Source organism: Trachurus japonicus, chromosome 4, assembly GCF_045865225.1.
Source record: "Trachurus japonicus isolate A0001 chromosome 4, Traja_1.0".
In the NCBI taxonomy this organism is placed as follows: Eukaryota; Metazoa; Chordata; class Actinopteri; order Carangiformes; family Carangidae; genus Trachurus; species Trachurus japonicus.
In genome coordinates this window covers 12,424,662-12,442,380 of record NC_140910.1, presented here as the reverse complement: position 1 = coordinate 12,442,380, position 17,719 = coordinate 12,424,662, and the positions used below count along the sequence as shown (strand labels likewise).

General features: G+C 41.8%; 3 protein-coding genes and 1 non-coding gene across 10 annotated transcripts in view; all 4 read right to left on the bottom strand.

Annotated features, from left to right (window-relative positions):
* unc13a (unc-13 homolog A (C. elegans)) overlaps positions 1 to 919 on the bottom strand; it is a 49,812-nt gene extending 48,893 nt beyond the window's left edge. For 3 of the 5 annotated variants that reach the window (XM_085774033.1, XM_085774034.1, XM_085774035.1), the window contains exon 1: positions 513 to 899. In XM_085774033.1, coding sequence (XP_085630159.1) covers positions 513 to 534 — 22 coding nt within the window. In that variant the 5' untranslated portion in view covers positions 535 to 899. Of the gene's footprint in view, positions 1 to 512 lie in introns of all 5 variants that reach the window. The other 2 variants (XM_085774032.1, XM_085774031.1) reach the window with 2 other exon arrangements.
* A 1,255-nt stretch (positions 920 to 2,174) lies between these two features.
* On the bottom strand, positions 2,175 to 7,284 carry hmg20b (high mobility group 20B). Of its 3 annotated transcripts, none has more exons than XM_085773969.1 (9): positions 7,206 to 7,284; positions 6,711 to 6,797; positions 5,779 to 5,979; positions 4,300 to 4,420; positions 4,109 to 4,158; positions 3,941 to 4,007; positions 3,564 to 3,779; positions 3,351 to 3,483; positions 2,175 to 2,666 (listed from the first exon to the last, which is right to left on the bottom strand). In XM_085773969.1, the coding sequence occupies exons 2-9, from the start codon at positions 6,789 to 6,791 to the stop codon at positions 2,654 to 2,656; spliced, it is 882 nt and encodes a 293-aa protein (XP_085630095.1). In that variant the 5' UTR covers positions 6,792 to 6,797; positions 7,206 to 7,284; the 3' UTR covers positions 2,175 to 2,653. The 3 variants fall into 3 exon arrangements, with proteins under 3 accessions (XP_085630095.1, XP_085630094.1, XP_085630096.1); XM_085773968.1 differs by having other exon boundaries at positions 4,109 to 4,161; positions 7,206 to 7,283; XM_085773970.1 differs by lacking the exon at positions 2,175 to 2,666 and having other exon boundaries at positions 3,347 to 3,483; positions 4,109 to 4,161; positions 7,206 to 7,283.
* A 1,565-nt stretch (positions 7,285 to 8,849) lies between these two features.
* Positions 8,850 to 16,714, bottom strand: LOC146988542 (elongation factor 2b-like). The gene is made up of 13 exons (XM_085773967.1): positions 16,651 to 16,714; positions 15,127 to 15,341; positions 13,911 to 14,092; positions 13,460 to 13,671; positions 13,143 to 13,321; positions 12,806 to 12,911; positions 12,282 to 12,534; positions 11,963 to 12,158; positions 11,483 to 11,849; positions 11,028 to 11,381; positions 10,711 to 10,893; positions 10,324 to 10,456; positions 8,850 to 9,211 (listed from the first exon to the last, which is right to left on the bottom strand). The coding sequence occupies exons 1-13, from the start codon at positions 16,651 to 16,653 to the stop codon at positions 9,018 to 9,020; spliced, it is 2,577 nt and encodes an 858-aa protein (XP_085630093.1). The 5' UTR covers positions 16,654 to 16,714; the 3' UTR covers positions 8,850 to 9,017.
* Positions 12,621 to 12,687, bottom strand: LOC146988543 (small nucleolar RNA SNORD37). The gene has a single exon (XR_015035800.1). It is a non-coding gene; the product is annotated as a small nucleolar RNA SNORD37 (small nucleolar RNA).
* Positions 16,715 to 17,719: the final 1,005 nt, after the last annotated feature.

The window sequence follows — 17,719 nt, the reverse complement described above, 5'->3', positions numbered from 1 at the left end:
TAATTCAGAAGTTGAACAGGATGTAGTTGTAATCATAGAGCCTAATCAATATGGAGAATGATATTTTTGCATCACGTGATTTTGAGGGGCAAACCCTATGTAAAGAAACCCTGAGGCTGAGGCTGCTGCACACGCCTTTTTTTGCCTGTGCAATAACGCATAGAGCTGTTGTGGCAATGCCAGCTTATGTAAAAAAAAAAAAAAAAAAAAAAAAAGGGAATCCAAGCTGTGATAGAAGACAGCAGGGGGGATCACTTCAGGGTGATTGACATTCAAAAACAAAAATAGACCAGGAATATGCAAAATTGGCAAAGGTGACAGGAAGTAGGCTTTATCAACGTGACACATTAAAGGGAGAATAAATGAACCTACCAAATAATCTAAAGACCTATGTGTATAATGGTTAACGCCTACAGGTAAATTCCGACAAGCCTTCAAGACTCGACTTGGAGCCAGCTTCTTCCAACAGACGCTGGAGGAAAGTGAAAACAAAATGTTAGTTTCTCTCTTACCTCCGACACACAGCAATGACATTTCTTATATGCGTCTTTAGTTCGCGGTCCAGCTTCTTCACTTGCTTCCTTCAACAGAGCTAATGTGTGCAGGAGACAGGACTCAACCCGGGAGAGCCTCGGTGGGCTGGAGAAGAGGAAGCCTGCCGTCGGTCTCAGACCCGGGGCCTGGCAGAGCTCGTTGTGCCGGTCAGGAACAAGTCTTCACACTTGGAGGGTGGACGTCAGAGTCGCAAACCACTCCGTCTTTTCTTTTCTCTTTTTTCTCCTTGGCGTGTCTGTCTAAAACTGAGGCTCTTCCCCCCCACCCACCCTTACACCTTCTCTCTCAGCTCCTCGCTCCCCAACACACAGCCATCTTGTTCAGCTTCAGCACCACCGCTGCGTGGACAGCTCCTGGCAGTGACGTCAGGACGGCGGCCGCGGCTGTGATGATGGCGGTGTGTGGATGAGGGGGGGGCGTGGTCAATAGAGAAACTGAAACCCTCTCCCTCTATATTCTGTGGAAATTATTTTAAGGCACGATCGGGCATCGTCGACTAATGTGAGAATTATCAACAGTAAGGAGTCCAGTGAAAAACACTGTGACAGTAACTACTGCTCTGAACAATATGATCCTGGTACACTGCCAGCTAGTTTCTCCTACGGAGAATAAAAAGTATGGATTCTCAGGTACTGTGGCTGTTTAATCTCTGTACTGCACACACAAATTCAACAGGGAATCGAGTGTATGGTGTACAGCACACACATGCACAGACATACAGTATATATGTAGGCGATACAATATTTATAGGTAGGCTGTCTATATGGTAGGTAGTTCAGACAGCTGGTTGTTTAGTGGATCCGTTAAGCATATATTTAATGAAGTAATCTTTCAGGTAAAAATATTTCATGGCTCCAGATTGTAAAATATTTAAATTTTGTTTGACATTTCAATACACTGGGTTTCAGCCTTAGAGTCTAACTAAACCATTTATCACCGTGTTCTCTTGGAAACTGTGATGGGCATTTATCACTGACATTTTATAAACCAACTGAGTAATCAAAGATAAATAAATGTATAGATTGACTTACTATGAAAAATAATTCTTAGTTGGCCTCCTTAGGTGAGGTGATAGATTTAAATGGTAACTTAACTAAAAGCAGATGAACTGTTGGTGCTGAGAACTACAGAGTGCAGATAAACGAAAAACATAGAATTAGTAATATGCTATTAATCTTCCCAATCTTATCATTTTACCAATGGCAAAATATCAACCATAAACAAACACGCTGATATTGCCTAGATTCAAATCACAGCTACTTCCTCCTGTGTAGGCCAACAGCTCCCCCTGCTTGAACACAATATCCTTTGCATCTGCAGAGCGCTGTAGGGCCAGTGGCCCAGTATCATACAAATGCACATTTTAATAGTTACTTTTCATTTGTACCAAAACACTCAAATTTGCTGGGTTTAAATGGTAAGGCCATACAAAGTAGAAGTGCACAAATTCATGTTTTGTTGGAGACATTTGAATGATTTAATGAATATTTCAAAAAAATACAAATGTACACAAATATATAATATTTTCACATGAAACTGCTTATCTATCCCACAACCTGCAATTATTAAGGTAAATTCCTACATGTATCCCCTTACATTTTATTTTTATCCTCATCCCATTTCTTTTTTTTTCTTTTCCATGCAGTCTAAATATAACACAACATACACATTTTCCACCCACCACAGGCCAACAGGCATTTCATGTAAACTAGATATTGGACTTATCTTATTGGACAGGTCGTGGTCCGAAGGTAACTGCTGTTACAGAGCTGTACAATAGAGCTGGGGTCAATTCAAATATACTTGAGGCATTTGAAAGGTTAAAATTACATTACACCCTCGACTGCCACACAGTTTTACATTCACAAAAAATACTGTGCCTGAATACACATATTCCACAGAATACATATATTCATGAAGAGGCATGTAGATATGTGTGTTTGTGGTGTTTTGAAGTGTTTTCTCCCTTGCCTTTACCACCTTGAGATATCCACATGTATTGTTTTTGAATGGCACTGACTTGACCTGACATAATACCACTGAGCTCGTCACATGTCCCTTCAATGCAGGAATGAAATCGTCTCTGGATGAAGTCTTCTCACAACTTCTCACTGAAAAGGAAATACAACACACAGAAAGAAAACGTGACATTCAGACATACACTTTAGATACAGTCTTCAAGACTTGAGAGTGACAGCAAAAATAATCATGTCTGAGATAGTTCCAGTAACATTTGTTTTCTTATATTGCCTCTTTTCTTTCGGTAATCTTTGCTGACAGGTAGCAAAGACTACTTAAGGAAATAAATATGTTGGAGCTGATAATAAATTCTGATTCTACTCGACTAAAAACACAACAGAAAGTGATGGTTAAGTCTAAGTGCATACTTACTTAACATTTTATGAATAATTGTCCACAACACTTAATCTCAACCATTTACAATGACACTTTAACAGCAACAGCTTACTCAAATACTCAGATTTTTTGCTCTCTTGGAGGGCCACTTACACCGCATATAAAAATGTCTTTTTTTCCCTCTCTTTTTTTTTTTTTTTTTTTACAATACACCACTTCAGCCATAAACAGTCTAGATCTGAGCAACCTTTGATTTTCTCTCCAATTTCCTTTATAACTTCCCTTTGCATAGTCTCCATGTTTTATGCCACTCGGTGTACATGGCCTTGAAATCTAGTGTAGCCATATATTTTCAGAGGAAAAGACATCCTGAACAGGTTAAATGTGTGATTTGTATGTTGTGACGCACATGGCGTACGTGTTGAAGAGGTTTGAGTTACCTATCCAGATGAGAGAGGACCTCACAAAGCTGGCTGAGCAGAGCACGGTGCTTGTGGGGGTTTCCCTCCAGCACTCCACTGAGACGACTCAAGTATGAGTCCAGGTTCCCAAGAGAGGCCGTCTCACCTGTACCTGTTCAGAAGGAAAATCAGATTTATATTGCTTTCATTTAAGAGTACTACTCTCTATTGGCCTTCCCTCTGACTGCTGACCTGGCAGGGGGACTGAGGAGAGACTGTTGACCAGTGTGTGTTTAATGGCCAACAGGTGCTGATGAAGAGCCTGGGTGCGCTTCTCGTCCTGCCCCAGTTCAGCCTCCAGACGCTCTTTAGCATTGTACATGTCCTTAATATGCCGCTGCAACACTGCATTCTGCTCCTCGAACTCAATGTTGGCCTTACGAAGCCGCCGCAACTCTGCCTCACGAGCTGAAACCACAGCAAAGTATTAATAAAAATTGCGCAAGTATAAAATGATGACCTATATGGAACATGTAACCTACAGAGTTAATGTCCTATAAGCCAATATGGTTGGCTACATTTTTGAAACTGTCAGAATTATCATTTTCCATTTTTCTTTCCCTGGTTACCTTTGTTCTGATCAAGGAACTCTTCTGTGAAGATCGGGATGTCAAATCTACTTGTGAGTTCAGAGGCCTGGGGAGAGAAAATCAGCAATGGGCAACTTAGCTGTGTGCAATATATACACCAATAACATTGCACAATAAATATACAGTGTGGAGTATATTGATGGGTACCTTTGTTAAAGAGGACCCTGGTGCATTACTGATGATTACAGATGGAGTGTCTTCTGAAAGAGAAAAATGTTTGTCCAATATAGCTCAGATGGAACAATAATGGAATAAGACCGTGTCTTGCCATTTGTCCTGTGAAATGACTGTTATTTTAGAGGCAGTAACATTAACGTTGAGTAAAAATTAACTGTAACCTTTCTTGATTCTTTTGTCTTGTATCTTAGCAGTGGTGATCTGATAGGCTTCAGTCTGCTGATATTCCTTCAACTCCTGGGCATACTGCACCTTCTCCCGCTCTGCCTCGTCCAGATAGCGCTGTCAATACACAAATTAAGTTGATATTTCATCAAGGGGAAGAAATCTGTTTTGTGTAAATATTTGAAACCATTAAAAAAAACAAAAAAAACATTGTGCATATAGATTTTCCAACAATCTAAGTGGAGAAAACAGTGGAGAGGTGAAAAGGACAAATAATAATGCTCCTGGTAGAAAAGATCAAGTACAGGAATAACACCAGCATTTATACTCTTGACTGTATTTCCATGTGTCATTATGAATGTTTGTCCAAATGGCACCGTAATAAACACATAATTAACCCAGTTCACCAAATATATACAGGTATAACATTGCACCACTGACAGGTGAAGCAGGAAAAATGGCCAGTGTAAGGATTTGAGTTAGACTGACAAGGGCCAAACTGTAATGGCTATACGACTGGGTCAGAGCATCTCAAAAACTGCAGCTGACGTGGGGTGTTCCCGGTCTGTGGTCAGGATCTATCAAAAGTAATCCAAAGAAGGAACTAGTGACAGAGTCATGGACAGCCAAGGCTCATTGATACACATTGAAGGCTGGCCCGTGTGGTCCGATCCAACAGACAAGCTACTGTTGCTCAAAAGATAATAAGTTAAAGGGATAGTTCACCCAAAATTCAAATTTCATTCATTATCTACTCACCCTCATGTCAACTAAGGGCTGGGAGAAGTTTCAGAGTCCTCCGTGCCTTCTCTGAGTTACAGTGGGGCTCCATGCAGCACTGCATGTCCATATGACGGTTGCGAACGGGGCTCAATTCTCTTCGTCCACACCAAAAAACATCCAAATACCTTCACACAGCTCATCTGTAATGTCCCTCTGTATTGAAGCCCCAAAATGAGAAATTGTTCAGAAAAAAATTAAATAAGTCTATATTTCAAGCTTGTTTGTAGCGGAAGCTCCCAGCACTGCTCTTCCTGGTCCGTCCAAATCTCGCGCAATTTGCATTGACACCGGTGCAAATCTCGAGGCGAGATTTGGATGGACCAGGAAGAATTTCTCATGTTGGGGCTTCGATACAAGAGGGACATTACAGACGAGCTGTGTGGAGGTATTTGGATGTTTTTTGGTGTGTCTTTTTGGACGAAGAAAATTGAGCCCCGTTCGCAACCGTCATATGGACATGCAGTGCTGCACGGAGCCCCGCTGTAACTCAGAGAAGGCACGGAGGACTCTGAAACTTCTCCCAGCCCTTAGTCCACATGAGGGTTAGTAGATAATGATAAAATTTGAATTTTGGGTGAACTATCACTTTAATACTGGTTCTGATAGAAAGGTGTCAGTATAAACGGACCACCACACAATATTAGGCAATGGTCATAATATTTTGCCTGATCGGTGTATGTGTGAACAGTTACCTGTTTGTCATTCGGGGCTAATCTTGTCCACTCTGCTCCGAGTCTCTTGGTGATTTCTGGAAAAGGTAAGTCAGGATATCGGGCCCGCATATGTTCCCGCCGTTCATTCAGGAAGCGGACATATCCTGTTACTGGTGCCTTGGGACCATTCGGTAGCACCTTCTTTCTTTTCTTTCCTTTTGGCCAACCTCTCTTCTTAGGCTGCAGAGAGGAGAAACAGGGGCAAATGTCAGTAAATTACACTGTAAATTAAATTGCACATTTTAATTGCTTCTTTAATCCAACCAACACCCAAAAAGAATTGAAACACCTTTATACAGGAGTAAGAAAAATTGAATTAACTTTGGCAGCTTCTCTTAGCCTCAGTTCTCAAAACTGTTTAATTTCATTATGACCAATAAAAGTAATAGATAATTGATACAACAACACAAATGGACAAATAGTCCGATACAAAACATTTATGAAGCTACAATTTGTGATGCTGTTGAAATGTAGGTTTGCATTATTAAACTAATGATTACTAAGGATATGGAGGAGTATTTCCTCAGTTTTTAATTTTAGTTATTTACTAGAAGTTACCATGTCGAGATACATGTATGACTAATAATAACCACCACCCATCCAGTCAACTTCCCTATATATTTATTTATTTATTTTTAAAAGTTGACTAAAATGAATATTTTGTCTCCTTCTGTATGTGTATTACCCTTGAAATGAATATTTATTCCAGGCCTGTTGTAATAGAATGAATTACTTTTCGTGAGCCTAATAATAGGAACTGAGCATGCAGCAAACTGTATAGTAAAACTCCTCAAACAAAATGCTCAGTGAAATTCAAAACTGGACAGCCTGTGTGATGAGTCAAATGAGGAAGCAAATGTAAACCTGGTAATGTGAGCCAGTTTACCGTGTTTAGATGTAGCAGCACTCACCTCTTCTTGTGGCTGATCGGCTGAATGTGAGGCTCTGGGCTGCTGCGATGCATCACTCTGCTCCTGTTTGATGCCTCCCATGATATCCTTTCGTGCAAGTGTAAAATAAAAACAGCTTATTTTATTCGTCAGGCTTATGACGCAGGATGATGTGTGTGTGAGAGAAGTTGTTTAAAAAAAAAACAAGGTAAGGGCTATTGTCCATAAAGAGCATTAATGTCCCCACAGTGTTGCCGTCTCTGATGCTAACCTGCCTGCTAGCACTTCAGTTAGGCTAACTGGCCGCACTGTTGTAACACGCACACATACGCACAAAACACACACAAAACACACAACGGACACAAAGGTAATCCAAACTGTTCATGCTCCCAAAGGATAATTATAATAACACAACAAAATATATATTTACAAATACAATAATATGCATTAGTTCAGTACAGTGGTGGTTTTATACAACAATTTCTACATTTTAGGATAAACGTTATTATTACTCACCCGATAATGAATCTCTTGGCCAAACAGGAAGAGAAGCTCTCCTGTCACCTGATTGGTCGGAGCGGAGACTCTTGATTGGCTGACGAGAGACTCCCCAATCCAACCCGCCCACCGATTTGTATGCGCCATACACTGTGGTATGCGCACAGCGGTAGTGGCCTACGTAGGCTCACCAGTAAAATACTGATCGATAATCTCACTTTTCCCTTGTTGCATTGTATTTCTTAGAGGAGGGCAAACTGGTATTAAAGTATTAAATAGTATTAAAGGGAAATACTCGAGTACAAGTACATTAAAAGTGTTTTTAAGTACAGTACTTGAGTAAATTTGTGTAGTTCATCCCACCCTAATTAGACAAAACTATACATTTTTGCTCTTTATGGTTTATATGTCCTGAGTTTTCTTATATTGTCAATATGGCGTAAATGTAATTGTGTGGAAGTTAAACTTGAATAGTGTCTAACTGGAAGATAAGGGTGTTGTTTCAACAAGCCCAGATGTGCCTTGCCTGGTTTATTTTGAAAGTCTTTGTCACAAGCATGCAACATCCGTACATGTACAGACTGTGTTCACTACATTGTAACATATGCTCCACCCTCCAGGGATCGCACCGGAGGATATGTTTGTTATATGTATATAATATGTACAACTTTCATTTTTAAAAACTGATGAAACACTAACATCCGGTTTCGAAACACGGCGACCAAACGGAACTATTTGAGTCAAGAAATACTACGAAATGATGACTTTTCACCCTATGAACATCGAGGCTTCTCCAAACGAGTGTTTCGACAAGTCTGACCCGAACATCCTACTGTGCATAATGTGTGATTGTAAGAGTTAACCAATACCTTGCCTTGCTTAAATTTTCTTACCTAAATAAAATAAAATAAAAAGTAGGGCATTAACACATCGAGTGCTGCCCTGTTTGTTCTTAGCTGCAAAAGCAAGACGGTAATCTGTCCATGATTTTGTTTCCAAGGTCCGGGAAGTCGCAGAGTATCAAATCCATCTCAAGGTACTTAAGAGAAGAAGACCAGAGTCAGCATAGCCAGTCTATAGCTATCAGTTGATTGAGGTGTGATTTCATGTTAAATAACTACAACCTTACTAGTGCCAGAAAGGTTAAATGTGGCCAACTGTAAAAAAATAAAATAAAAATATTTATAACTGGTTGATGTAACAAGAGCAGACGTGCCAAAATCTGCATCTTTGTTTACTTCACATCAAGGATTGCCATATCGAAATGGGGCTTGGCCCTTGCTTTGGCCTTGACATAGTTACATCAGCCATCTTTTCAGTCCTAATTTTGGGTGTTAACAGGTGTCAGATCTTGTAATTGTCATAATTCATTGAGTACAGTTTTCTCTTCAGACCAAGCTCTCCACAGTTTACCTTCTGAAACCAAATTTGTGCTAAATGGTCCAAGAAAAAACTGCAACTATCAAATACACCTCACAGACCATCAACAGGTAAGAAATAAGTATTCCAAAATAAGTACTGTTCCTTAAGGAAAAAACAAAACCATCAGCAGCAAAAGAATTTCAAATTGTCTGCCAATAGAACTAAAACTCGTTCATATCACGACACTGAATCTATATCACCCAAAAAAACAACAACCCAGAAAGTCCAAAAAACAGCCTCAACCATAAAAGTTTTTATTTTCTTTTATTATCGTTTACAATTTTTGTAGTTGTTTATTCATCGATCCTTTTGGCAAACATTAGTGCTCATTGTGTTCTGTACAGTCCGGTCCCATGATGTAACTTATATTTTTGGGGAATGAGGCATGAGCCAGGTGGGTTCAGGCTTTTACAATTTGTCCAGGTAGTTGTCCAAGGCTGGGACACCTTCCTTGAGACCTTTACGTTTGCGTGTGTCTGTGACAACGATGCCGGGCTTGCTTCCGGGCTCCATTGGGTTTCCTGGAAGGATCTGCCAGTGGTCGAACACACACTGTGGGAAGGCCTGGCCACCAGTGTTGGAACGAAGGTCAGCTGTGAAACCTGGGAAGAGACAGAGCAAAAACACGTTTCATCAGTGGTTGCATGTGAAATCACAGTCTGCTATTGAGCCGTTAAGTGTGCACAATGCAGCTGTATCCTATTAACTTGTTTACTTGGCAGAGTGGACCATAATACACTGAAAGATCTTTGTTTGAGTTAGAGTTTTAAACAACATTTTTCAATCTGATATCGAGAAATAAAGTAGCAGTAGTAGAAGAAAAGCTCAACAATAGAACACTATGCCAATAGCCAAATGCATATGCACACATCATACACATGATGCTTCTGGTGGTAAAATGTCTTTTTGCAGCCAAAAGTGCCTTTTGTTCAGTATATAAATTGTACAGCATGTAATCTTGTTTTCTGTGATATGCAATAGCAACTCTTCCCACTGAGAATTAGAAAAAATAAATATCTAAACCAACTAAAAATTAAAATGCAATTGAGGCAGACCACATCATGTTAAAAATGACTTTGCTTACCCCAAGTACTCATCAGAACAGAGCACATAACTGTTGATATGCTTGTTTACTCAGTGAAGTGTACACCTGACTGCAGAACAGTGAAATAGGTAGTAACCTGTGTAAACAATCGTCTGATATGAGAAACTAAACTGAGTCTCATTCCTATCACCACACCTAGGTCACACCTGTGACCTCAGGATTAATGGTGCATTTCAATGACCTTGCAAGTCAGAGCTTGAAAATGTGTTGTATTCGAGTAGATTGTGTTTCAGTTCAGAGTTGGTAACAAGTCCAAAAAGCAACTTTTTTGGGATGGATTGTAGATAGTGATAGTTTGCTGGTGTAAGTAACATGACTGTATGTCTACAGGTAGAAGTTCCACAATACTGGCAGTTCAAGTAATTTAATGAGACAAAAAAACAAGACGCTAGTGTTTATTGTTGATGCTCTGGTTTAGAGGGTTACTCAAGTTCAGACTGCCCAATTCCAACTTCAGGGTGCATTTCTGATGTAGGCAGCTGGGGACTCAGAAAGTATGACTTTGAAATTAAACACTAATATTAAATACATTAAAAAAAAACAAAAAAAAAAAACTACTGCTTTGAGAATGCACGTTTTTCCTGCTTGGATAATTTTTTAAGGACATACCGAAGGACTCCATGACAGGCAGGTAGGCCTTGATGACACGCATGGGTGTTCCCATGACACTGGCCTCCTCGAACACATGACCACGCCTCCTGGTCAACACACCGTAGATTCCACCCATTGCAACTTCAGGACACTGCAACGTAGGCAAAAGATTAATTATGAAGAAAAAAAAAAAGCTCAAATCTGCGAGAGGGACATAAAACTAGATCTCGACAGCTGTAGTATAGACCTGTTGGTGTAACAAAATATTTTCTTCACAGTCTTTGTGCCCTGTCAAACCCTCAAAAGGTGTGACAAACTTGATGAGCAACTTTTAAAACAATTAATCACAGGGCCCGGCCGAACTAAGATACATCAGGTTGCTCAAAGACAAGGATACAGACTTACCTGAATCTCCACCAGATAGACGGGCTCCATGAGTCTGGGTTCGGCTGTCAGCTCACATGCATACAGAACTCTGCGGGCAGTGGGGATGATCTGACCACCACCACGGTGGATGGCATCTGTGTGCAGGGTCACATCATGGATGTCGAAACGGATGGCACGCATGTTCTCTTCACAGAGGACACCCTAAAGACAAGTTAAAAAGATGCATATTGTCAGATCTCTGGATTTTGGAACACAATAAAAAAAGACAATGATCTTGAGACAGTTTCAGCTGAATGCAATGACTATTGAATTCTTGCATACTAGGGGTCCCTTACCTCCTTGACGGCCCACTGGAAACCAGCCACGACACTGTCCTTGATCTCGTTGAGGTACTGCACTCCCTTGGTAACGTCCACCAGCAGATTGGGGCCATTTCCATCAGGACCGAAGCACCAGATCTTTCTGGCCTCACTGACGTCCCACTCGTACTTGTCAGCAAGGTAGCGGGCACGGGTCTTGAGCTCCTGACGAGCGGCAACGTCACCCTTCTCGATGTCCTCTGCCAGGCCTTCTTCGAAGGGACGGGCCTTCATGAACAGACGGTTGTGCTTGTTGGGTGACTTTGACAGGCACATGATATCTGACTCCTCACTGACGGTCTCTCTGTAGGACACCACTGGTTCAGATTTCTAAAAAAAACAAAAACAAACAGCAAGTGTTAATGTACCAAATTGACCTTAATGAATGTTTAACACTTCCTGGGGCAAACATTTTCAGAGGTCAGGTTTACCTTGAGTGGAATGCAAGCGTGGTCTTCCTCCAGATCCTTCAGACAGATCTCAAGATGCAGCTCTCCAGCTCCAGCAACGATGTGCTCTCCAGACTCCTCAATGATACACTGCACCATAGGATCAGACTTGGACAGACGCTTCAGACCTTCCACCAGCTTGGGCAGGTCAGCAGGGTTTTTGGCCTCCACAGCAACTCTCACGACAGGGCTGACACTGAACTTCATGACTTTCATGTTGTGCGACTGCTCATACGTGGTGATTGTACCGGTCTTGACAAGGTACTGGTCCACACCAACCAGACCCACGATGTTACCGCATGGCACATCCTCAATGGGCTCAACGTAACGACCCATCATCAAAATGGTCCTGCAAAAATCAACGTAGAGAGAGAACATCAGTTTTGAAGTGGTCATTATGTCTACCTTACGCATTTATCATCATAAACTGTAGGATGCAGCAGGCCAGATACCGGAACTAACCTCTGAATTGGCTTCAAGTAAAGGTCATCCTTCTTTCCAGGCACAAAGTTTGGTCCCATGATGCGTACTTTCAGGCCAGTTGAGACACACCCAGAGAACACACGGCCAAATGCATAGAAACGACCCTTGTCAGTGGTGGGCACCATCTTTGAGATGTACATCATCAGTGGTGCCTTGGGGTCACAGTTCTTGATACCTGGGTAAACAGTTTAGTCCCGAGTCAGTATCGGCATGCAGAAGAATCCAAAACATGTGCTATAGATGTTTGACCTCTGACTCCCTAGGATGAAAATCAAAGTAAATATGAGTGGTTTCATACCCATGGCAGCCTCATCATCTCCAGGTCCTTCATAGAGCAGCTCACAGCGGTACTTCTGGGCAGTGACAGGGGAAGGCAGGTGGATGGTGATCATCTGCAGAAGAGCCTCACCAGCAGGCAGCCAACGACGCATGACAGCCTTCAGGAGAGGCTTACCCTCCTTGTCCTTCTCCTCAACATCCAACTTGACCTCCAGCTTTGCGATCAGCTTGGCAGTTTCCTCCTTCTTGAAGTTCATGATGGCATCGAACACCTAGAATGAAGTCCTTTTGAATTAGTATATTGAATTTAACATGGCAAAGCCAAAGATGTTGAAGTAAACCTTTGTTTTTGTGCCCTGCTCAGACTGAAGGTTATCATCACTGGTAAATCAGGTCAAAGTGAAGAATATTCAATCATCACTTGCAGGTTTTTAATCATAGTGCAGTTTCATCAGAAGCGTTAACTTGTTGTAATGTGCACTTCTCTGAAGACAAAATGTACTGTACCTAAAGATTTAATTTATGACTCAAAAATCTGCTTACCTTGAAGATGGGGTCCAGGATGAGAGCAACAAAGGTGCGGGGGTATTTCTTGCCATCAGGTCCATTGGAACTCTTGCTGAACTTTCCAGTTTCAACATCATAATACCTAAAATGGACAAGATAAGAGAATTTACAAAATAGTCATGAGACAGCTACATTGTTAAGACAAAATACAGAGATTTTGAGAGATTGTTTGAAATTGAAAACATTCTTAAAAAAGCAGCCATTTCTGCATGATGCTGTGCTGTAACAAGTGCACCACTGTGTGCTATTGCCGTCTGAGTTACCCAATCAAGCACTTCATTACATAATCTGGGCCACCATTTAAGAGACTCACCTGTCACCCCACAGTTTCTTCATCATGTCCTCCACCTTCTTGCAGCGCTCAGCTCCTGTCATCTGAGCGTTGCCCTTGGCAGCAAACTTGGCTGCATACATCTCAGCAAACTGCTTCAGGGTGAAAGCCCAGCCGTGGAGTCCAGAGCCAAAGCCGACGGTACCAATGACTGGATCAACCTAGGAGAGACAGTAATGTTTGAGGACACATTTTCAGAGACAGCTAGTTCAGAGTTATGCCAACAAGGGATAGGACTTAACTTGGCACAAGAGGAACGAGTGTTTTACCTAAGATCAAACATTCATACAATCACTTACCATGATGTTGCCCATGGGTCCATGCTCATCCTCTCCGTAAGTGGAGATGATGACGTTGACTGTCTCAATGATACGCTGGAAAGTCTGGTACAGGTCTTCTGGCTCAAGCTGCAGCTCCAACAAGGCACGGTCCATCTTGTTCATCATCAGGACTGGCTTGATGCGCTCGCAAATGGCCTGACGAAGCACAGTCTCAGTCTGCACACAAACACCTGTTAAGGACACACATTTATTAACAGTTTAACCCCACTGAAAGCAGGTTAGGTTGTTAAATCGTAATTTTACAGAAGTAGTACAGTGGTAAATATTGAAGTTCCCCTGTAGTATGTGCACTTTTCTGGATCCTGAATGTATGAGATAAATGGCTGTGACTGGCACTGAAAATGTTGACTTTATCTACATCGGCTCGAGTCTGTCTGTTGTCTTCTGAGGAATTCAAGCTTGTCCTTACCAGACACGCAATCCACCACAACCAGGGCTCCGTCAGTCACACGGAGAGCAGCAGTCACTTCAGAGGAGAAATCAACGTGCCCCGGTGAGTCAATCAGGTTGATCAAGAAGCCAGATCCATCCCTGGACTGCTTAATGAAGGCCAAGTCGTTTTCACACAGCTCGTAGTACATGGAGATGGCGCTGCAACGTAAGAAATAGCCAGATGTCAAATATAGTAGTTGCCCAACCAGCAGTTTTTTCCCCCCAAGCAACAAGCTTTATTAAGTAGCTAAAAGTGCTCAACATATGTTAATTATTCAACCACTTGTGAGGCTTTACCAGTGTTTGGTTGGCTTCTAAAAATTTGGTCAAAGAAATGTAATGTGTAGAGTAATTGACAGAAAAGTCTTGTCAACACTGGGCAGACATTTCACAGGGTGCTTTGAATTTTGGTACATACAACAATATAACCAGCACGGTTTTCAAAATGGTGTGAAAAGATACACTCTTATACACTGGATATGTATAAGAGCAAGACCATTTTCATTGTGCTGTAGACCAATGTAAAACATCTTGGTGTCATAACCACAACCTGAAAATCAAACACTTTCCCACAACTGTATGTGCTGCTCCTAGATTTTGCAGTAAGTGTCAGAGATGCAGCCCTCTTTTCAATGCAACAAACGGTAGGCATGATTTACAGATACGTCAATACCATAGACTGTAAAAAGAATGGACGTAGCACCCGTGACGTCACCCATTGGTTTGGGGGAGTCTGTTTTGTGCCGCTACTACGGGGGTTTGAACCGCGCCATGTTGGATTCTACTTGCCATATTTGGAGCGGTGCGGCCGTTGGCCGGCCGAGAGCCCGCCCACTGGCCTCGAAGCAGCGGTCTCCGGACCTGTCACTCAACGGTTCTGCGCCCTAATTGGCCAGAACTTTAAACCTAATAATAGTAAAACGGTAGAGTTTAAAAAAAATTCACCCCCCTCAGAGTGTGTGCGGGGGTAGAAACTATCGATTGAGACCAAAAAAATAAAATGTACCAGGCTGTAAATATGTTTTTTTAAGCTGTAAAATCGGCTATTTTAACATGGGGCTCAATTGGAGTTGCTCCCTTCTGGAGCCAGCCCCCAGCGACAGCCCAGGGGATTGCAGTTTTTTGAACGCGGAAGTGAGCTTCACTTCTCAGACCGACAACTGCCCCCTTGGTCAATACAGCAAGATACTTACGTTGACTTGATGGTAATGCAACGTTCCTGTTCATCTTTGCGTGTGTCCGTGAAACGGGTCTCTCCAGCACGCGCTGAGGCAATGATGCCAGCCTTCGACACCAGCGAGTCTGTCAGAGTTGACTTTCCATGGTCCACGTGCGCAATCACAGACATGTTACGGATGTTGGCCTTTTTGTCCATGATGACACGGATCTGGTCTATGGTAAAGTTCACCTGTGGAGGACAAGATCAAATTAAACATTGTCAGAAAAAAAAAAGGGAAAAAAATGTTTTCTTAATGCTGCTGCCTAGCCTTCTGACATAATCAGGGTTTGAAGCCTGACACTGTCATCCGAGTATGAATGGGCTCAATTTCCTTAACCATTACAGAATGATTCTCTATTGAAATGCAATAAGTACAGGGACACCCAGTTGGTCTGGGGAAAGATAAATGGAAGCTAAGGCCTCACCTGCCACACACAATTCAACTCTGATGTGCAGCTAGTGCACAAAAAAAGTGCCCTCGTAGCAAAAGAGCACAGCTCTTCTTGTTTCAGCAATTTGCAGCCACTAGTATTCATGCTTTGGGAATACCTTATGTTAAAATATATAAACGTAACGTTTTTACCAAGTAATTCACAGCGAAGGGTGTAGGTCTTAAGGTTACTTCGCCCTGCAGTAACTACACTTTGCCAATCGGAAATAGTTGCTGACTCAACGTGAACTATTCTATACTTCCACCCTGGGCGTTGGGTATCCGCCATCACAACTATGACGTTATTGTTATCCGCACTCCTAAGATCGGTATAATCAATGCCTCGTCAACATTTATCACCACATCCAGTGAAAATCGCTGTTTTATTTCCCTACACAACTACAGAGTCGATTCATCCTTGTTACATGTCGACTCCCCGCTGTAGCACCCGGCATAATATGTCGACATGAATAGGCCACGTGTACAGACTTTGACACAATGCTAAATGCTACCGTTAGCTAGGTTAGCCTTGCCGGCCGGGGCCATGAAATGCCGGCAAGTGTTACACCGGCGAACCGCCATATCTACCAAGTCGGCAAAAATGTTGTGTGGATTATCGTCGCTAACTTTACAAACTGTAAATGGCAATGTACTATTATTGTGACGAAAATGTTTGCACTTTACGAAACAACAGCTAACGTCAAAGCAAGAGAAAGCCGCTGTCAAAGTTCACCGCAACACTATGGCGTCGCCCCAGGTTAGCATTTTAGTCATATTTCGACAAATTGCCATCGAAGCCCGTCATAAATGGATTAGTTCTGTTGCTAGACAAGTAGGACTGTAAGTTAGTAAAGAAAAGCTGTCTTTTCTCGACTGGCGGTGGCCGTTAACTCGCTAACGGTCCAGAGTAACGTTACAAAATGGTTGCCATTTTGATCAAAGCAGATCACACAACTGAAGCAGCCTAGCATCCGTTAAATGCTCATCCTGGAACACCAATATTCACACACGGGGCACCTTATGTACCCAGTACTTTATTACATGGTCAGAAATATATAACCAACTCACCATTTTGACGGATGGTTTTGGATTCGCTTGGTGGAGAAAAGAGACAGGAAATTTTACACTGCCCACCTCACGAGGGCATAGGCAGGGAAGAGACCGCTGACGTCAGAGAACAGTGATTTATACAGCGTGCGTCCGCCGTGTGCGTCATCACGTACAGAAGTTACGTTGGTGACTGCAACCAGAACGCCTCTGCTATGGCTGCAACCTCGCTGCTGAGCTACTGGCTACTTGTTGTCATGGACATGGCTGTTGTGACCGTAGTCACAAAGTTTGCCACACGGACAAAACGAGTCATAGGAGCTTCAATTATATAGGCTATTCCTGTACTTCACCGTTTATTGATACACTCTCACAAAGTTAAAAGAAATTGAAGAGAAATAAATCCCCCAGCATCTTGATTTTTGCTATAACAACACGTGACGAAGTGTAGGCCTATATCCAGTTTTTTTTTTATTGAAGAGAAACATAAAACCACGTCAAATTGCCTTTTTAAAAAACGATAAATGTCAGTCTGGTCTGGTTTGATGGTCAAACTGTAGACAGATAATTACACAAATATCTTGTAGGCTACTTAGGGAATAAAGTCTCTTTTACTGGTTTATGGTTTATGATAAGCTTCCCAAAAATGAACCACAGAGAAATTGGTAAAGCCATAGCCATCTAGTGGAAAGAAGTAGGCAAAAAGCAACAGTCAAGTCACTCACTCCATTGTAGATGTTGTAGCATAGATTTAAAAAGAAAAGAAAAGAAAAAAACAGATATATATGCTATGTTTTTTCCCCATTAAATGTCATGACTGCATGTAAAATTGGTATTTCTCAACTTTCATTTTATATCTTAGCTTTGATTCTGATCTTAACAGTAATGCCACACATGCTGTTAAGTTTATTTCCACAGTGCCAGAAAGTTGCAGCATTGACAGTTGAAGGTGAATTCACAGATTAATCATAACAGTTGTTGTATAATTTATGGATGCTTGGATCAAGTAATATTTTCTGATAAACTAATGTAATTTGACCCCCAATTCACCAAAGAATTGCAGTAGTCAGATTGCTCATGTCTTGTTGTT